Source organism: Tetranychus urticae, chromosome 1, assembly GCF_039701765.1.
Source record: "Tetranychus urticae isolate SD_2017Ah chromosome 1, NJAU_TeUrti_SD_1.0, whole genome shotgun sequence".
NCBI lineage: Eukaryota > Metazoa > Arthropoda > Arachnida > Trombidiformes > Tetranychidae > Tetranychus > Tetranychus urticae.
Window position 1 is genome coordinate 14,619,290 of NC_142958.1, and position 21,124 is coordinate 14,640,413.

Here is a 21,124-nt window from a genome sequence, read left to right on the forward strand (position 1 = left end):
AATTGAAAAAAGTAAAAAAAAGCCGAGTAAAGGTAAAGAAATGATTTACTTGATAGTAATGATGTTGACATGAATGAAACATTCTGACATTTTCAATTCACATGAGATTTATCATTGAATCTTCATCTTGATCAGTTTTGCTTGCAATTTATTAAATCACAATTATGGTCAAATGATGAACCAAAATTGTGTTAATCATGAGTCTAATGATGAAATGGTTTCCATCAACTATGACAAATATCAAAAGCTATTTTTAGGTTCACTTTTTTTTGTGTTTCTCCTTCCTCCATGTTATAAGGAATTATCTGTTTCAACTTCATTTTTATCTTCATCTTTACTTTTCCCTGTTAATACAAGTCTTGCTTTAAAAACATGATTTGGTCTTTTCTGGTTCACTATTGGGTTCACTCCGAGAAATACAATAACAATACATTTGATTGTAACTCTTTTTAATCAATAATTTGTATCACTGTTGGCAATTGTTTCTTAAACCATGTAATGATTAACAGCTAAGATTGAGTTCAATTTGTTCGCCCAGGTTCATGAGGTTATAAAAAGGGAAAACAATTGAAAGCTAAATTGTTATGAATATGAATATTGTTATGAATTATAATTAGCTTTGCCTTTTTCCGTCAATTTCAAGGTTTGTTTTGTTAACAATTTTTTTCTCCTCCAAAGTTGTTGAGCTAAAAAAGATGATAAAATGAAAGGAAGAAGAAGAAAAAACTCCCACAGAATTTCACTTTTCACCTCATTATTTAGTGAAATTATTTTCTTTCAAATGGAAACTCAAAAAAGATGAAATATTTTTCCAAAAAATTTCAAGATTAGGTTGAAAGATGGCTTGTAATATCATGTACAAGAAACACTATCAAGTTAACAAGTGGCTCAATTGAAACAATAGCTCATCATTAACATTGTCTTCCAAATGATAATTCAATTGAACACTTTTATCCATTTTCATCTCAGTTTTCATCAGAACCATTCTTTACTTCAATTGCTTCAATTCATCATTTTTGCTCCATTTTTCCTTCTTTTTCATTTTTTTCTCAAATTTTCCAAATCTTTGAAAGTCTTTGCCTTTATTTTGCGTTATTTTTGTCAATATTTAACCCGATTTTTTTCTGGTTTTTTGCAGCTTTTTTTATTTTTAAAATTTTCTAGTTTCTCTGTTTTTTCCAAATGAATTATCGCTTCCTGATTTCAACAGAATTCAACTTCTTTTTCATCTGAATTTCTCTATAATTATCTCTTGTTTTTCGCAAGCTTACTCATAATCATTCTTATAGTTATCAGAATTTTGGGTTTCTTCATAACTTTCATCATTAATTTCTTGTCTTCATTTTCATCTCATCATTATCTTTGAACGTATTTTTATCGAAATTTTCAGCAAAATAATTCTGGAATTGATTGAACATTTAAAGGAAAATCTGTGGAAAAATTTTCCACGAAATTGGACAAAATTTTTCATCTCAATAGTCATTTCCATTAAAAAAGCAGATTCTTTATTCCCTTTGCCATCGATAGCATTCAATGTTTTCTCGATTTTGTTCATTCCATTTGTCATTTTATCGAAACTTTATCCACTTTTCAGTCGTCCTCTTCATTACCATTTTCATCATTGAAATGTTAATTCGGTAAATAATTGATTCCATTATAATTTGGGTTTCATTATTTGCTCTCGTTCAATGGTTAACTTGCAATCAATTTTCTGGTTTCTTTGGTTTACTCTTTTAACCCTAAAGGCCTCTCTATCGTCACTAATCATTTTGAATCATCATTAACATCATCACAATCAATTGTCTATGTTTAGAAACTGTCAAGACAATTAAATTGATTGCATTTCAAGTTGATTACATAATTGTTTATTCTTGTATCTATTATTCATTGTAACATTAATTTTGATATTGATTCTCATTCTCTTTCTAACCTTTCACTTATTCAATAATCTTATTAAAATCATATCACAACCACCATCAACAACCTAATATTTTTACACACTCATTGAGATTAAGATGATTGTAATTAGGTTCACTGATTGTTCCAGTCAACGATAATTACAAAAGCTATAAAATTATAACAATAATTGTCAAAAGTAGTTTCACACTTTTCAATCAAAAGTAATGAAAGTGTCTAGAGATTGTCTCATTTTCCCATTGAGAACCCATTTTTTGACCCATAATCTGTCATTTAATGCAAAATTACCAGAAAAAAGAGAAGACAATTAACTTAATCAATATTATCAGGTTCAACTTGATTCTTGGAGAAGCTGTTTCTCAAAGTTAATAATGTAATATAAATATCATCTAATTGCACTGTTAAATGTCACCTTAATCAAGATTAATAAATGAATTTTAATGGTTCACTTTGGTGTAAACAGATTCAAGATTACACTTGGAAACAATAAGATTTACTTGGGTTTAGACTTAGGATTAAAGATTCACTTAAATGGGTTTATATTGCCTCAAACCATACGGTTGTTGGGATTAGACAATTGTGATTAACTTACCTGTTTTTTGAATATTTGATTGTAAATTTTCTTCATTTGTCATGTAGATGATTAAGATTGTTTACTTGGTTTTTGGTAATTCAATATCGGGTTAAAGTAACTTTCAATTTCGCATTTCAAACACCAATTTCAAACATGGAAAACATTGAAACTTTGATCACACAAACATTGATTGTTGATTGAATTACTTGGTAAACAAAATTTGTTACAATCAATTTAAACTCTATTTATATATTTATATTAATCATTAAGGAAATATTGACAAAAATTTGATGTATTAAGGTGAGATTTACGTTTTGTTAATCTAATGAGTGTCACTTTAGACTTTGTTGTTGTTGTTGTTGTTGATGTTGTTTGTGTTGCATTTCATTTTGTTTGATCATTGAAATGGCTGTGAAATTGATTTGATCATTAGGTATAAATTGTAATCATATAAACTGTTTAATAACATTGTCTGGGTTAACTGGTTAAGGATTAACAATTAAAGGTATAAAATTTAAGATACAAATTAGATTGAGTTGAAATGAAAAGAGGCAATAAGAAAGATGTTCAAGATGAAATGGTAAAGGGAAAGATGAGAAAGTGTGAGACATTGAAAGAGATGGAAGATTGTGAGGGAATGAAGATAAAGACGCATGAGATTCAGTATGAAATGAACAGAGCAGAAGCTGATGATAATGATAGAAACCAATTGCAATGCCAATGCTAATAATAGTCAAAATGACAATTGAACTTTTCTTTTGTACAGTGAATCAATTAGTGTTTATTTTCAATCATGTCATTCAATCATGTTTTTTTCATATATAAAAACACTGCAAGCTATCATTGAATCTGATTAGTAGATATAATTCAATTTAAAACTCTATTCTTTAAATAATTTTGATCTCACTAATCATCTATATTAAGGATAAAGATGATTAGTAAACCCAAGTTACCAGGTCAAGAGCGGCACATGAAGATACCAAGTTTCATTGAGCACCTTACAGATAGCCTTAACTTACCTTTTTCAGTTTCACTTGAGACATTTTCTTTATTGGATATTTCCAGTCATCTTGTAGTTGGTTTATTTATCCGGATAAAGAGTTTAAAACAGAGGCATTTTGTTTTAGGGCAAAGGGTTTAAGGGCAAAGATGTTTGTTTTTAATCTTTTTGGTCAAACTTAAACTGTTTAAATTTCAAGCCCGGCTTAGGATAAAGGTTGACAAATAGCTTTTAGTTATAGGTAAAAGTGTGGTATTTAGTCTTGTTTACCACTCCTTCTGCGTAGAGCCATCTATTGGTGGGCCGATGATAATCGGCTTAAGTCAATTCTGTGGGCTGTCTTTTTGTCGACGGTCAATGTTTATTATCTCCGAGAAGTAGATAGCACTCTTCATTCAACTGTCAACTCTTGATGAGAGGTCTTCGAATTTTGACCAATTTGATCTATTTTAACTCTTGTGTACGTTAATGAAGTGATCTTGAACCTTGTGTTTGTATATACTGCCTTTATTCACTGTACATCTATCCACCATCCAAAGGCGGCGCCTTACAAGCTGTCTATCCTTTAATTTAGTAATAACAACAACATAACAACAAATTTTCTCTGTGTCTCCGATTTATACATTATATACAGTGATAATGAGTCAATCAAATGATTCAAATTCTAGTGGGTATCCCGGTGTTTCAGCACCCATCAGCACTGCTCATCCTAAGGAAGCTGATTTGAAGTTGACACAAAAATTGGTTGAGTGTCTTTCTAGTTTTGATCTATTTGAATCTGAAAGTGAAATGATCCATAGGATGAATATGTTGAGCCAAATCAATGAATTGGTGCAAAAGTGGATCCGTGATGCTAGTGAAACTAAATTGGTTGGCAATGAATCTGCCCAACGTATGAATGGTAAAATATTTACCTTTGGTTCTTTCAGACTTGGTGTCCATACTAAAGGTGCTGACATTGACACCTTATTAGTTGCTCCGCGCCATATCGACCGTACCGACTTCTTCAAAACATTTGCTACCGAAATTTCACAATTACAGAATGTTGAATATGTGAGAAAGATAGAGGACGCATTTGTTCCTGTTATTAAGACAAAGATCGATGGAATTGAATTCGATATTCTGTTTGCCCGTTTGGCTCTTAAAAATATCCCCGAAGACCAAGATCTTAAAAGTAACGAACTTCTAAGGAATTTAGAACCTAAATGTGTCCGATCTCTCAATGGATGCAGAGTAACAGACGAAATCTTGTCTTTGGTACCCAATCATGAAGCATTCAAATTGAGTCTACGTGCTATAAAGTTGTGGGCTAAAAGACGAGGAATATATTCTAATGCACTTGGATATCTAGGTAAGTGTTTATTTCAATCTTTACTCTATACTCTTTTCTTATTTTTGTGTTTCTCTTTACTTATATTCTTTTCTTTTCTTCTCTCAGGTGGTGTTTCTTGGGCTATGTTAGTCGCTCGTACTTGTCAATTATATCCACATGCTTGTGCATCAACAATTGTACATAAGTTTTTCCTGATCTTCAGTAAATGGCCATGGCCAAAACCAGTGCTTCTCCGTGCTTTGGAAGAAGACAAAACAAATTTAGGATTTCCAGTTTGGGATCCTAGAATTAACGTGAATGACAGGTATCATTTGATGCCAATTATCACTCCATCATACCCACAACAGAATTCTACCTTCAATGTGACACAATCCACTAAAACGATCATGTTGGAGGAATTTAATCACGCATTAGCAATCTGTGACAAAATCTCTCAAGGTAAGTTTACTATTTATTTCAATCTTAGAAATTATTCATATTACTAATGATTAATCTTTTTGTTTTGATAGGTTCAGCAGATTGGAAAGATCTATTCAAAACGAGTACCTTTTTCTCGAAATATAAGCACTTCTTGGTTCTAATTTGTGAATCCAAACCAGAATGGATTGGCCTCGTCGAATCAAAAATTAGACATCTTGGTAAGTACAATTTTCATTATTCTAACCATCAATATCTTGAATTTTGTTATCTAACATTATTTACATTTTTCTTCAACAGTTTCAAATCTTGAACGACACCGATGTATTAAATTAGCCCATGTCAATCCCAATTCGTATATACAAGAAACCATGGTAGAAGAAAACGCAGAACCAGATACTTACTGGTTCGTTGGACTTTGCTGTGACAAAGCAGAGGGAATGCATATTGACTTGACTGCTGACATCAGAACATTTTTAAATACAGGTAAGTTTTCTTTGCTTATTTACACTATTTAAATCAAATTTGTTTAACCATTTACTAACTTTATCTCTTTTTTCATTCAACAGTTAGGCAAACGGCTGCTACAAAATTCCCAACAGAATACAGACTCGAATTTAAATATGTCAAGAAGAAGGAACTTGTAAGTTACTTACCAGCTCATGTATTCAAGCAAGAAATAAGCAATGTAAGTAGAAACTATATTTCATTTTTTAACACCTCAAAACTTATTCCTAAACCATTTTTGATCATTAAACTAACATCTTTTCTTATTTTTTTCAGCAGGAAAAAGGAACAAAACGTAAACTCGAAGAAGACAATTCCAAACCAATTCGAGCGAAAAGAACACCCTCTCCAAATCAAGAACCTTCTTCCCAATTAACTTCATAAATGTCTTTTTTATAATAAACTTCTTATTTGTAATTTTGTAACCTGTGCTTGTGATTTGTTTTTTCGAACAAGCTTTCTTGTTGGTTTCTCTTTAAACCTAATTTCCTGTTTAATCTCAATAAAGACGCATTATTTAGACAAATAAATGACCAAATTATTCATTTTCGGTTTTCAATAAGAAAATATACAGATATATGTAGATTAAACATAAACTCGTGAATCTAAATCGTGTAATCTATTAGTCAAGATACCAAAATTATCCTTTGAAAAAATATCTAACAATAAAGAGTAAGAATAATTATCAAATAGTGAATAAGGTATCGGATTTAACATTGCGTTGAATAGCTCGTAATATAAATACATTGTATCTACATCACGAGCTATTCAATTCACTTAACCCGGGTCATAGTACAATAATAACAATAGTTTATAATAACAATTTATGCTATGGTCAAAGACTGAATTGAAAAAATGAGCAATATTTAAAACTGTGCTATTTTCGAATCAGTGTCGGAATTCATCGATAATTGAAAATTCTGGACTTAATTAATTGCCAACTTTTGGTAAATTGTTTCTTTGACCAACCTCGAAAAGTGAGAAATAAATGAAAAGGGTTCATATTTTGCTTCTAAGGTAGAGCTAGTGTAGACTGTACCTGATTGGGTAAAATTAAAAAATAAAATTTTTAACTAATAAGAGATTAGGTGAACAAATGTCAATTTGAGTTAAATCATTTGATTAACGATAAATTTTAATATGCCTCCGACTCATCCATCAATCATCTTCGAAAAATTTAAATATTTGTTATCTTTTTGAAGTGTTATTGTTTAATCGGGCTACTTCGAAATCGGGGCCACATTGGATTATCAGTAGCTAATTAACTTACACTCATCTATAGAATCTCTTATCTGGCTTGTAACATTGCCATTTTTGCTGCACCATCAGTGAAAATCAATGTCTCAACAAAATAATAAAACTGCAAAAACTCCGACTAAAAAGCCACCAGCTACTAAACCAAAGCCAAAGCTCGTTCCAACTCAAAACAATGTCAACAAAGACCCGGTTGAGGTCTATTGTAGACTTCGTCCTATCAAAAACAATAGCGACTTTGTCTGTATTAAAAGGTTAAATGATAATACTCTTCAGTTGATGTCATTTGGCAATAACAAGCTAGAATCATTTTATACTTTTAAATATGTGTTTCCTGAGACGACGAGCCAGAGTGAAGTATTTCATCGTATTGGTTTACCACTCATCAAAAATCTCATCAACGGAAAGAATAGTAAGTTTTTAAGGTTCTCATATTCTTAGCGCTTCTAATTTTGTTTTTATTGTTCAAAGGTCTTTTATTTACATATGGTATCACCTCATCTGGTAAAACTTTCACGGTCACTGGTAGTTCTCATAAATGTGGACTTCTTCCTAGAACTTTGGACGTCTTATTCAATAGTATTGAAGGAAACTTGTCTAGAAAATTCGTTTTTAAACCTGATGGTCAAAATAGTTTTGATATACAATCGACACCTGATGCGTTACTGGAATGGCAGAGAGAAAAGCAAGTAGCTCGAACTCCTTCATCTTTAGGTAGTACGCCTAAAGTAAAGAAAAGAGAACAAGATGACTTGCAAGAATGGGAACAACGAGACCGAGATGATACAATCGTTGACATTGAAGTGAAGGGAAACGCATTTGCTGTGTTTGTGTCTTATGTGGAAATTTACAACAATTATATTTATGATTTGCTTGATGATGATGTTATGCTTGATCCTTTTAAAATGAAGCAACCTCAATCAAAAGTCTTACGAGAAGATAAAAAGCGTCGCGTTTTTGTTTATGGAGCCAATGAAACTGAAGTTAGATCCTCAGATGAAGCTTTTGATCTTTTTATCAAAGGCACACGACGACGACGTATGGCTCACACTGCTTTGAACACTGAATCAAGCCGCAGTCACTCTGTCTTCAATATAAGGGTTGTTCAAGCTCCAACCGATGCAGAAGGTGAGGTGATTAAAGACGAAAAGTTTATGACTGTAAGTCAGCTTTCTCTAGTCGATCTTGCTGGAAGTGAAAGGACACAGCGCACCCAAACTACAGGAGAAAGATTGCGAGAAGCAGGGAATATAAACAATTCGTTGATGGCATTGCGAACGTGTATTGATTTATTGAGGGAAAATCAAAAGTTTGGCGCCAACAAAATTGTGCCTTATCGAGATAATAAGTTAACTCACCTTTTCAAGAGCTACTTTGAAGGCGAAGGTAGAATCAAAATGATAATTTGTGTAAATCCTGGATCAGAAGATTTTGATGAAACTCTGGTAAGCTCTTCTTCATCTTTACGGTAATTGCGATTTTAATTATAATATCATTCTAACTAACCTTTTTTTTCTATCATTTAATTATTCTTTAGCATGTAATGAAGTTTGCTGAGACGACTCAAGAAGTTCTCATCAATCGAGCCAATGATATGCCATTCCATATGAGGATACCTCGTCCGTCCTGTTATCAGTCCAAATTTATCTCGTTTCCTCGCCTGGAAACTCAATGCAATGAATTTGTTGGACCCATTTTACCAACCTTTGATGTAAGCTAATAATTCAACGATTCCTGTTAAACGTTGAGTTCATATTTGATGATCCATTATTTTTTCTTATAGAAAATCGACTGGAAAGATTCATCGCAATTGACCGACTTGATCAACATTTTAGAGCAGCGTAAACAAAATGAACTTAGACATTACGAGCGCATGAAGCAAGAGCGTAAGTTTTTCTTGGTTTGATTTATTTGATGTTTATTATTTCACTAAATGTTTTGATTCTGTTCCCATTTCAATAGATCTATTATTTCGAGAAAAAGTCGCCTCAGCTGAAAGTGAAAACATGCTTAGTAGACAACAACTTGCTGTTTTACGAAATGATTTGGAAGTTCGTGAGAATCAAATAAAGGCTTTGGAATCAAAATGTGCTCAATACGAGGATGGACAGGATGAATATTGCCGGAAAATTTACAGCCTAGAGAAAGCAATCAAAGAAAAGGAATGGCAACTTGAAAGTAAAATTCGAGCCTTACAGCATGCCACCAATGAACAGGAGCGAAATCGAGCCCAATTGGAAGAAAGGTTGGAAAAAGAGAAAGAACGATTAAAACGAGTATTCAATCGAGTTTTGGAGGAAAAGAAAGCTCAACTTGAACGTGAATTATGTTTGACAAATGAAAAGATGCATCTTGTTAAAGATATTTTAACAGCAAATAACACTGATTTAGGTTTCTTCCGAGATTATCTAGAAAATCTATATCCTAGAGTTCACCCTGTTGCCCCAGTACATCCAGCTCAGAGTAGATATAGTTCATGCAATTAGAAATCTTAACTCATTGGTTTCATTATCTGAAAACAATAAATTCAATTTTTAAACACAACTTTTATCTTCCTTTTTCTTTTCTCTTTCTTTTCCTTCTTTCTTTCCTGTCTTTATGCTCTTTTCCTTTCTTCTCACAGAGACAAAGGTGTGAGATAACCGATTCAAAATGTTAGGCTTCAACCTCGATCTTGCTATTTGTCAGGCTCTGTCTGTTGCTTTTCCCCCTCTTTTTTTCACTTCTCTCCTTTACTCTCTCTTGTTTTCCCTCTCGCTCTCTCGACCCTTCTCCCCTCTTCTTGATCTCTTTGCTAGTCTCTTTCTAACTGTCTGACCTCGCAATGGTTACTAAAATGTTAAATTGTGTTGAGCGGTTTATTGATTAGTTGTTCATTGCTAAGCTAACTTTGGCCAAATCAAACTGAAAACTAGTTTATTTTGTATTTTATTTTCCTTTATTTCTCCATAAGTTCTGATGTAACTAAGTTCAATTAATTTTTTATCAATATTCTACCTAATTTTCTGTTCTATTACCACCTCATCAACATCATTATTCTCTCCATTTAATACATTTTTCGATTGACCATTTTGTGTCATCGATTGAAAATGGATTCCATGTTTTGTAAGCCTGATAATTGGACATGGAGTTGTAAAGCAAGATCTAAAGAGGTAAGTGAATTTATTTTTAAATTTTTTTACGTTCTTTTTGTCAACTGAAAGATTCATCATTATTCGCCAATTTCATTTTCCTTTTATTTTAGGTTAGAATATTTGGTAAAGAAAGGCGTAGAATCATATTTCATCCTCATTGGAGTAATGGAACTGCTGGAGTCAGAGGTAATAGAGTTCTTAATAGTGGCAGACAAGAATGCATCTATTGGGAGGTAAGTTTCATTTCTCATTAAACACTATTAATGATTTATGTCATATGGTTGCCAGTCAAATCTCTAATGACATTTTAAGCTTTGATCCATTTTAAAATTATTGGGTATCAAATTCATTTCTCCTGTTAACCTTGATATCTAATCTAAACCATATAATTAGAAATCTTCAAACCAAATGGTTATTGATTTTTGTTATTCAGTGGATAAATATTTACTTCTTTTCTACAATTGATTAGGTTCGTTTACCAGATCGAGTTTTTGGAACCAGTATGATGTTTGGAATAGGAACTGCGCGAAGTCGTCTTCAAGCAAGCATATTTACAAACTTAATTGGTGAAGATGACCAATCATGGGGACTTTCACATAAAGGATTAATTTGGCATAATGGTGTGTCAACTAAATTTTGTAGACCATTCCGTGAAAATATAAAAACAACTATTGGATTACTGTACGATTCTTGTCAAGGAACATTGACATATTATAAAGACGGAGTGAAATTAGGAGTCGCTTTTAGAGGGCTTAATCAAGTCTCTTGTCCACTATATCCCTTAGTAACGTCTACTGCCGCCAAAACCGTAATGATTCTGTGTAATCTCAAAGTGGCCTATTATTGTTCAACACTTAAGGAAAGGTATGTTCACATTATTTTCCAATTTAAACCTAATCGATTGAATATCAATCGTTTATGAGAGTCAAAAGATCAGTTAATGAACAAACCCAGTCAAACCCTACCTTTGCAAAGAGAAGCTGAATTGTTATGTAAAAAGGATAATTATTAAAAGGTAAAAGTTGAAAGGTTTCCCTGTGAGAAAATGTAAAAAGAACATTTTATAAGCATTTCAGATGATTAGCCAAACATACGAAAAGACAAAGAACGTATAAATTGTACATTAATTGGTTGTCATGGTTTCGATTATGTAACACAGCATTAATCCAAATCAAATGGAAACGCAGAAGTACATAAAAGTGAGCAAATAAAAGCGAGGATTACAGTGATGAGGAAAATAAACTAAAGGAGGGAAAAGTTTACCTAGCATGTTTAGGTTTTTATCCATAAAGTACAGAGTTACCAGTATCTAGCGATTTTAGATTATCCATTATAATTTTGTTCCCCTCGCGACAAGCGGAAAGGAAATGAGGGTGATGTGGATGATGAGGATGATCAAGCTTGAAGATGATAAAAAAAAGATGAGACAGATGGTTAATCACAATAGGCACGAGGTGAGATGAACACAAACCCGATATGATCCGATTGTTAAGGCCAGGGTCAAACCAGTGGGTCAAAAAGATGTTTCCATTGAAAAGCATAAAAAAACCTAACCATTTACTGTGACTCGTGCCTTCAACTTTCATTAATCGTAATATTTTCCCCCATCTCTGGTAATACATTATTAAACATTCCGATAGAGTAAACTTTACCCTTGATCGAAGCTACTCTTCGTCTGGTATCATCAATTTTAATTATAACCTGGAGGTAACATCTTTTGTTTTATGCTAACCAGCAAAATGTTAATAATAGGCATCAAGGTTAACACAAGAACGAGTTTTACCAGCCAATTTTACTTCCCAAGTACATTTTGCTCATTGGTAACCTTCGATCTGTGACCTTTACTCTTTAAACAGTTACCTTTTAAATAATTCATCTTTTCTTTGAATCTTTCGTCTGTCCTACTAACTCCATTCATTGACTTGAATTTAAATATTAATATATTTTCTCTTCTCTTTTTTTAGATGTCGATTTGTCATTTTAAAAAGTTTATCCAAATCACAAGACATTGCTCAATTACCGTTACCAATTCAATTACGTGAATACCTTAATCACCAGTCGGAATTAAATAATAATGTTAATAATAATAATGTTCACACTGACAATCAATCACCTTTAATTGAGCCAGAACTTAATGACGTGGACATGGATGAACCAAGGCATTTGCGTGAAATAAATGAAAACATTTTGATCAGAATTTATCCAATGCCTGACCAATGGTCTCCTTCGCAATTACAAGATCACCGGTTAGTTATCAATTAATATCATCATCTATATTAAAACCATCAATTCTACACTCATCATTGGAAAAGATAATTTCCACCATGACAAAGCTACAAACCAAAGTAATCAAAGTCTAATTCAAACCCATGTTGCGTGAAAACCACCAAATGGGATTCATCATTGACTTCAACCATTCCCGATATCATTTCTTGTAATTTGTTAGTAATCTTATAATTATTCTTTCATAATCAAATTGTCACAAAGTGAAGTGTACAATCAACTTAAATTTCTACTGATCAACTACCGACCCCCCAAATTGTACTCCTTTTTAATTTATTTTTAGTTATTCGTCAATTACCCTACCATTCATCAACAACGTGATTTTACAATTGTGAAAGAAAGAAAAAAGATTTCCCTTTATCATCAAATCCAAGGGTTAATTGTGATTTGTTGATAATTTGATAATCTAGGTTTTTTTTCTTGGATGAGGTGTAATCTAGTCAATGAAATCATCTCCAATGACAATTACCATTGAAACATTTGTACTATTTTTAATTATTCACAACATAATTAAATAACCTTATTATTACATATTATATTATGTAATCATAATATAATAAATTGTCAAATTAAATACATAAATGAAAATAAAATTTGTTTCATAGAACATAAATGTTGCACCGAAAATTGATTGTTGAAAATACAAAGTCATCAATGAAGATCAAAGGAAAGAATCAACTCGAGAGTCTCTTGATTCTACTTTAGCATTCTATCAATTGATTAGATTTTCTCCATTAAATTATGGTTAATGAAACTTGTATTAATCTTATTATGTTTAACTTCCAAGTTTGAATATAAAACACTTAATTTACACCTGAATTTTATATTAAATGATAGTATCAATAAAATCAGTTCAGAAAAAAAACAACCATTTTCCCTGAGATAATGTTAAATAATAGGAGCAATTAAGATATCTCAATAACAATGTGATCAAGTTTAATCGAGTACAGAGATAAAATGTTCTTTTAATTATTTATTTATATCAAAAATGATACACGAGTCATTAAAAATGGTCAAGATTTGTAGATAATTCATGATTATAATGTTGAATTGTTTTATTATTGATCAAGGTGAAGATATAAATAAAATTGCAAAATTAATTACAATGAAAAACCTTGAATATTAATCAATATATTTAGGCATTTGGTTGTGTCGCTCGATTCGTCTCAGTGTCAGATGTTATCAATAAAACCAGGGAAACTGACACAATATGTAAACATTAACATTTATTTGGTTTGTTATTTGTGTTGATGTTAACCATTATTCAAAAAATTGATCATTAGTGAATTTGTAATTATCATTATCATCTTACAATACATTTCCAGTGCACAGTGGATATCAATTTAGATGGATTACGTTATTCTTAAGAAATACGGTGAAGTGTTGGGGAAATAATTTGCAAGTCAAGAAAGCAAACCAGATGAGAACAAAGAAGGAAAAAAGAATCAGGTAAATCTTATTGTAAATGTTTACGGAGGAAGGTTTAATTAATAATACATTATCTAAATCATCTTCAAAAATATCTTTAACATCTTCAATCTTCACAGTTTAATCCCTTTTCTCTTCTGGTTTATTTCCTTAGAACTCTCTAACGTAAACATTGTACACCCTGTTTACCGGAAGGTTGTTGGCTTCAGTCTGAGGGTTTCATTTCATCATTTCTTTGCGCTGATATTTAATGGTTATCGTTGGTGGTGACCAAGATTCACTCATACAGTTATTGGTGACTTTTTCTGGTTCAACCATGTAATGCTTTCATCTCTGGTTATATTTGGTGTCTATACTGGTTTCTTTGGGTAAACCTATTCTGGAAAAGCCTACAATTGCTCTACTTATGATTGCTCTATTTATTTGAAACTTGCAATTTTGGTATCTGTTTCAAGGTTAAAGTACATCTAAACTTAAAACGTCTCAGAGTAAACATTTGTAAAATCTTCGAGGTAAGATAGTTAATCATGATCATGATCATTCTCTGAATATCATCATATCTCCACCTTTTCCTTTTTTTTCATCCTTCCTAATGTTTATCTATTCTTTCATCATTTTTATTGAAATCTTCCACATATCAACACCAGTAAAGTTTTCAATTCAGCTCATTTTTATAGAGATAATCTTTCTTGGAAAACTACCCTTAGTGAGTGTTTAACCTTTTTATATTTTCAGTCCCTATTTATCAACCTTGAATCTAATCCACTAATCTATATGAAACACACACATGTTTGGGGAAACTAACAACCCATTACAATTAGAGCTTAACTCAATTACATTTCACAGATTAGTCTGTGTGTGCGTGCTTATTATCATTAAAAACCCTCGTCAGTATCACTTTCACAAGACTTTGATTTATTCTCCCTCTCAATCACTCAATCATTTGCTCACTCAATTATCTGTTTATAATTCATAAGGTTTATATTCACTCTCTTCAAATCATTTCCCTTCACTCGACTGTCATCTTTAGACTGAACATCTAAACATTGCTTTATATTTTTTCACAACTTTCTTTTGTTTCTTTCTCCTTATTATCTAGAGCATTGGATAACCATTAAATTCAAAAAGTAAAAGCAACGGATTTTTCATTCTCATCGTGATTGACTCTTTGTTTACCATCAACACCACGGATCTCCATTTCATTATTAGCTACCTTAGATGTCAACACTTGGGTTAAGCTGGAAAAAGACCGTTTTTAACTTGTTGCTTTGATGATTGGTTCATTTACTCTGGAAAGGTCTATTAATATATTGTGAATCATACAATACATCAACCATTGTTTTACAATTGTTTCCACCAGTTAATGTGATTATAATCAATAGTCAACATCGTCAATATTACAAGACAAACTAAGAAGCTTATGGAATAATTTGCCAATACAAAATCACCGAATGATAACAAAGCAAAGAAAAGTCAATCTAGTGAATCTAGCTCGCAGATGATTACCAAAACTCTATTTAATCAACATCACCCTCATCAAAATCATCTTCAAAAATATCTTCAATATCTTAACATTCTAAAAACAACGCTCATTGTTTACCATCAAAGCCAAATTTTCTTTAAATGAAGTGCAATAATTGATGGTATTAATATATTGTCGATCTCACTGAAACTCCATCGTTTTATTTCAAACTTGTCATTTATAATATAATTTTCATCATTTAAAATCAGCCGCAAATTATTTACAATGAGACCAAATGATACTACCCATAGTGAAGAAACCAAAGAATTTGTTATCATTGGGAATGGTCCATCAGCAATTACGTTAAGCTACATGTTAGCCGGTAACTGGCCTTATTACAATCCAACTGAGCCACATCCCAATTCTGAGCTACACGCACGTTTGGTTTCACCTGGTGATTCTGAATCTTATAGTGATGACACTAATCTTTCATCAGTATCTTTAATTCAACGTGATTTAGATTACTTGTCAGGTGGTCTGTCTGGTCGATCTCGTAATCCTATATCCATACTTTTTGATACCTTACAACACCCTGATGCTGATATTGGTTCTGACATTCCATCAGCTCTTTCCTGGTCATTCCATCCAGATCGTGCTATTTCTCATGTGGTTCTTGGTTCTGGTTTGCCTGGAGGATCTTGGCACAAAATGAATGATTGTAACAACACATTAACCATAAGTTTAGGAACCTGGATGCAGTTACCTAATTTGGGTATAAAACAATGGTCTTGTGATAACAAAAGAGAATCTCGTGTTCCTTTAGGTCGGGTTGCCAAGTATTATAGAGACTATGTGAGGCACCAAAACTTGGAGAAATATTTTTATAACAATAGTCAAGTTTTACGATTGGAATTTAACGAGAAGGATAATCTATGGAAAGTTTCGTATATGCAAGATAAAGTTGGCCATTTTACCATTTCTACACCGCGAGTTGTCTTAGCCACTGGGGTCAATGAAAAACCCAACAAATTAGGTATCAAGGGAGAGTCTTATCCTTTTGTCATCAAATCTCTAACCGAGTTTGAGAAAATTTTGTCCAATTTGGATCGCTCAGTCTGTAATGAGCCTGTTTTAATTGTTGGAGCTGGTCTTTCTGCTGCGGATGCTGTTATTACAGCGCGTTTTGAGGGTTTACCTGTTTATCATGCATTCCGTCGACATCCCGATGATCCAACTCTTATATTTAACCAGTTACCTGAAAATATGTACCCAGAATATCACAAGGTACACCAAAAAATGAAAGGCAAAAGTCTTTCTCCAGATTACAAAGCATTTCCAATGCACTGTATCAGTGAGATTAGATCTAATCGCACAGTTGTTCTGACCAATCTGATTGGTGCTGAATATAATGGAATCAATGATTCAACTCAAAAAACGATCAAAGTTTCTTACGTTCTCGCTTTAATTGGACGTCGGGCTAACCTTGATTTCATCTATCCCAAAAGGTTAAGAGCACAATTGTTACAGCATCCAACTCAGCCATTCCACAGCAGGAACAATCCAATTGCCATTAATCCGTTCACTCATGAGTGTTTAAATGCTGAAAGACTTTACGCTATGGGACCATTGGTCGGTGATAATTTTGTAAGATTTGTCCAAGGAGGTGCATTAGCTATAGCAAATGATTATTGGTCTAAATCACTTTCTCTTGCTCCTAAAGTATCTTCTTCACCCGAAGACTTTCTTCTCAGGTGAAACACAGTCCTTAATTCGTGATTTTATCTTTACCCCTTCGAATGTCAACATTCTCATTGTAGCCTTGATTTTTTTAAAGATCAATCTCGGAAATTTATTACTGTTAGGAGCCTTTGAAATTTGTGGAAATAATTTCTTTTCTTCGCAACAAGCACCAATCAATTGGAAGGTAAAAATGAGACATCAGTCAATCAGCTTTAATCCATTTGAGAGCAATATTGTAATGTGTATATTTAGTGTTTTTCAACTCCTTTCATTGATCAAACTGAACAAGGAATAAACCTTTTCTTGTAATTGATTTTAAATTACATTGAATCTAAAATATAGTTACAAAAATTAAGGTTAACAAAACCTTGATCACTCTGACTTCAAAATTGTTTATAAAATTTTATTTAAATTTGAATAAAGATGTTTGTTTTTTTTCAGCTGTTTTATCTGTAATTGTTATGATCCTCAATCTGTTGATTGTTTATTATTGTTATATTGAAATTAAAGCACTCTAAGTATTTTTTGCAATAGATTGTCAAGAATAACAATCGATTATTATTTTATAATAAAACTGTGGAAAAAAAACATTTCTTTCTATTTATTCACAACCAAAATTCATGGATTCAAAGCATTTTATAAAATAATCATCTGAATATAAATCATAGTTCGACTTTGTTCATTCCACACTCTTGAAGTTATTCTCAATAATCACTTGCAAGAGCCACTTAAGAGATTACTGAGTTCCATGTTTCAATTTTTGATTCATTCAATGATGTTATTGATGGACATCTGGAAGTTTGACCAATACTAACCTTTCCGAGGTTCACCAAATGGCACTAACTAGGAAGGAGTAACACCAAAATGCCCTTCAAAGCGTTTAACATTGAGATTAGTAAGTTGTCAACATCAATTGTTTGATAAAATCCCTGGGTACTCAAAAATTCCAAATGATATTAGATTAATTTACACTCAATAATCAATTTATGATGATTTTAATAAATGGAATTTCATTTTTCAGTTCAACTTTTAAGTTTGGCACGATTCAGCTTCTTTTAGCCGGCTTTAGTCAAGCTTTAACTCAGCTGACTGGAAATGGCTGGCTTTATGTCTAGTGTTTTCAGAAAATTCACAGACTATCTCTGGTAACTTCATGTTGATCCTTTTTAATTATTTGTACATTAATTGATATTTATAAATTATTTGTGGGTTACTTATTTGTTAACCTTGTCATCTACTCAAATGTCTTAAAACATTATATTTGTGAAGCAAGCTGTTTCTTATCCATTAATTCTGAACTGATGGATTTTTCCTCTATCGAGCACTGTCTCTCAATATTATTGAAGTTAACAAAATTATTGATTATGGACTAAATTGACGTTTTTTAAAGAAACTTTAACGAATTTATTGTTAAGGTTTTGTTTCAATTTTTATTTATACTACGTTGATCAATTTTGCAAGGTAAATCATTATTCTTTTATCCTACCATGTTTTGACATATTGCTATTGTGATAAGTTTCTAATACATTTTATCTATATTGTATTGACTTCCAAAATTCAGAACAAACCAAAATTAACACATAAAATTGGCCGGTAATGAATCTTCAAGAGTTACTACAGGAATTCAATCCTAGGTAAGTACCAGTACGGATTATCACGACACAAAATAAATCTCATTGATGTTATTGTTTGGTTTTGACTTTGACGCTTCTCGAAACGATTTACAATCATTCTCGTTGTGCTTAAGAAAGAAAAGAATCACATTAAGAAAACATGTGAAACAGACAACTTGATTGATTTTGTACAAAATTACATCTGGTTATGATTAGCAACTGTTATTGTATTAGTTGAATAGCTTTAGTAAAAAGCGCTGCTCTCTTTTTACTTTTCTGTTTATTCAATACTTTTCCTGAATGAATTTATAACTTTATTTGAAGCAGACATAATCTATTTTTTGTTTCGTATTATTCGTCAAAACACCCGTCATTCATCTCAATACTTTCATAGAAAACTGACTTTGTTGCTTAAACTCTTTCAATTTATCTTTTTCAGTAATTTCGTGGTATACACCTGTCTCCTGTTATTTAGCATTCTATTCGCTTTTCGACTAGATGGTACCATAACTATAAGCTATTGGCTTGTTTTCATGCCTTTATGGATCTGGAAATGTTTAGTTATCCTTGGTGCGGTGATCGGCTCTTTAGTATGGATTAAAAATCCTGAATACAGGCTCAGTGAATCATCCTACATTCACTTTAAATCTATGCTAATCAGTTTATCTCTTCAATTATTACTTCTTATGTTTGAATTGCTTGTCTGTGATAAACTCGAATCTGGTAGACACATGTGGATACTGGCATTTATCCCGTTGATATTTATTTCTCTCCTTTCAACAGCCATTTGTATTTGGGCCTTCAAAAATGATCGTGCCTTTGAATTGGAAGTTTTCTGTGCAGTTAACGTGCTTCAATTTGTTTTCATTGCACTTCGTTTAGATCGTTTTATTAATTGGTCCTGGGTAGTTGTTTTTGTTCCTTTCTGGATTGTAATGTGTCTCGCCATCATTGCTGTCCTGTATGCTCTCATATTTGCTGCAATTTTATTAAGAACTCCTGAGGTTGCCATAGAGCAACGAAAAGCCAGCATACATTCAGCCATTTCTTACTCTTTAGTGGTTATTCCACTCCTCATTTTTCTGGTTCTACTTTCCAACAAATTGGACACCACGTCTGATTACGCCTTCCCACCTCTTCGACCCACTCTTCTTCACGCTCCCATCATCGATCATATTAGACCATCTTACTTTACGATTTGTATTCCTCTCTATTTTGCTTTTCTTATTCTTATTTGTCTCTCTTTCAATAGTAAGGGAAACAATCAATGTAAGTTTCTTTTTTCTAATTTTTTACGAAGAATTCTTTTCTAATTTATTTTTCTTCACTTTTAGGGTGGTTTGGCATGAGGAAAGACTTTTGCAGTTTTCTTCTCTCTGTTTGTCCATGTTTAAGAGAGTATGGAAACATTTCCTTCAATAAACAAAACAATAGTTTAAGTAGTCCCCATGGCAGTCAGAGTGCAATTGAATCTGATCAAGTTTCTGCTGGCAATCCTGCGACTGGTTCCAGTGAAAAGAGTCGATTCAAAATGAACCATAAGAAAATAATGATGCCGATTATGACACTTGAATCGCCTGATTAATTAAATTAAATAATTATTTATTTCATAAACTTTCCGTCGAGTATTGAAGAATCTGCTGTAATACTGACTGAAATAATGATGAGCGACAAATACGAAAACAAGAGGCAATGTTTTGATTTCTAGACTGAACTAACTTCAACAATTGGTTTTAATGGAAAGATAATGTATGGAATATTAACTAACATCGAGACGGACAAATCGCAAAAATGTATCAACTGGTCACCATGTTTATCTTCATTTTCATTAACAATACCAACCCTTTGTACCTCATTTTATGCAAATGGTCTGCTTGTAAATTTATTTGACTTGGACTACACTAAATATCCAAATCAAATCATTTAGATTATGTTGTATGCATAAACACAATACCCATCTATTCAAGGTTACACACAAATTATAACTTAATAAACAATGAACATCAATAACATCAATACATGTAACATTCATCATTTCAAAATTGTAAAAATTATCCGACTCTTTGTTTCCCAGTCTCACAAACAAGAGTATCAAATTGACTGTCTCAGTTCATCCTTTAAACTTGACTATTAACTAATTATTAGCTTTAATTTTGAAAGATTGTCAAGTAATTAAAGTATCATTTGCAAACGAATTGAAAAATAGTATTACAATAAAACACTTTTGGCGTAACTGATAACATGGATGGTAAAAGTAAGCGTATAAAATAAACTTTTGTCACGGTCATGAAATCCCGATATAGTGAATTGAGATGAAACAAAAGTGAATTTGTTTAAACACGATTTAAAAGAGTTTAATTCAGTGATGGAAAATCAAGATCAATGTTGAATGAAACAATACAAAGCATGAAATGATCAAGTTATTTAAATCTTATTATAAGAAAAGATGGAAATAAAGTAAC

General features: G+C 32.1%; 6 protein-coding genes across 9 annotated transcripts in view; 5 read left to right on the forward strand and 1 right to left on the reverse strand.

Annotated features, from left to right (window-relative positions):
• The window catches only part of LOC107367680 (uncharacterized), a 32,309-nt gene extending 28,605 nt beyond the window's left edge, over nt 1-3,704 (reverse strand). The window contains exon 1 of one of the 2 annotated variants that reach the window (XM_089265967.1): nt 3,511-3,704. In XM_089265967.1, the coding sequence (XP_089122093.1) occupies nt 3,511-3,534 (24 nt within the window). In that variant the 5' untranslated portion in view covers nt 3,535-3,704. Of the gene's footprint in view, nt 1-2,509; nt 3,077-3,510 lie in introns of those variants that run through there. The other variant, XM_015935416.3, reaches the window with a different exon arrangement.
• A 91-nt stretch (nt 3,705-3,795) lies between these two features.
• On the forward strand, nt 3,796-6,278 carry hrg (poly(A) polymerase hiiragi). Of its 2 annotated transcripts, none has more exons than XM_015935417.3 (6): nt 3,796-4,842; nt 4,930-5,262; nt 5,334-5,462; nt 5,542-5,727; nt 5,811-5,929; nt 6,025-6,278. In XM_015935417.3, exons 1-6 carry the CDS (start codon nt 4,131-4,133, stop codon nt 6,130-6,132), a joined length of 1,587 nt encoding a protein of 528 aa, XP_015790903.1. In that variant the 5' UTR covers nt 3,796-4,130; the 3' UTR covers nt 6,133-6,278. The 2 variants fall into 2 exon arrangements, with proteins under 2 accessions (XP_015790903.1, XP_015790904.1); XM_015935418.3 differs by having other exon boundaries at nt 6,028-6,278.
• A 581-nt stretch (nt 6,279-6,859) lies between these two features.
• On the forward strand, nt 6,860-9,546 carry LOC107367740 (kinesin-like protein KIF23). Its single transcript, XM_015935496.3, has 5 exons — nt 6,860-7,414; nt 7,474-8,447; nt 8,540-8,713; nt 8,786-8,888; nt 8,965-9,546. The coding sequence occupies exons 1-5, from the start codon at nt 7,087-7,089 to the stop codon at nt 9,486-9,488; spliced, it is 2,103 nt and encodes a 700-aa protein (XP_015790982.2). The 5' UTR covers nt 6,860-7,086; the 3' UTR covers nt 9,489-9,546.
• A 326-nt stretch (nt 9,547-9,872) lies between these two features.
• On the forward strand, nt 9,873-13,032 carry LOC107367741 (SPRY domain-containing SOCS box protein 3). The gene is made up of 4 exons (XM_015935497.2): nt 9,873-10,154; nt 10,247-10,369; nt 10,606-11,000; nt 12,101-13,032. The coding sequence occupies exons 1-4, from the start codon at nt 10,092-10,094 to the stop codon at nt 12,396-12,398; spliced, it is 879 nt and encodes a 292-aa protein (XP_015790983.1). The 5' UTR covers nt 9,873-10,091; the 3' UTR covers nt 12,399-13,032.
• Nucleotides 13,033-13,131: 99 nt separating this feature from the next.
• LOC107367706 (oxidative stress-induced growth inhibitor 1) lies at nt 13,132-17,489 on the forward strand. Of its 2 annotated transcripts, XM_015935456.3 has the most exons (4): nt 13,640-13,868; nt 14,002-14,359; nt 14,495-14,553; nt 14,947-17,489. In XM_015935456.3, the coding sequence occupies exon 4, from the start codon at nt 15,595-15,597 to the stop codon at nt 17,062-17,064; it is 1,470 nt and encodes a 489-aa protein (XP_015790942.2). In that variant the 5' UTR covers nt 13,640-13,868; nt 14,002-14,359; nt 14,495-14,553; nt 14,947-15,594; the 3' UTR covers nt 17,065-17,489. The 2 variants fall into 2 exon arrangements, with proteins under 2 accessions (XP_015790941.2, XP_015790942.2); XM_015935455.3 differs by lacking the exon at nt 14,495-14,553 and having other exon boundaries at nt 13,132-13,868.
• Nucleotides 17,490-18,191: 702 nt separating this feature from the next.
• On the forward strand, nt 18,192-20,672 carry LOC107367705 (transmembrane protein 185B). Its single transcript, XM_015935454.3, has 4 exons — nt 18,192-18,510; nt 18,611-18,683; nt 19,102-19,931; nt 19,997-20,672. Exons 2-4 carry the CDS (start codon nt 18,646-18,648, stop codon nt 20,245-20,247), a joined length of 1,119 nt encoding a protein of 372 aa, XP_015790940.1. The 5' UTR covers nt 18,192-18,510; nt 18,611-18,645; the 3' UTR covers nt 20,248-20,672.
• The last annotated feature ends 452 nt before the right edge of the window (nt 20,673-21,124 follow it).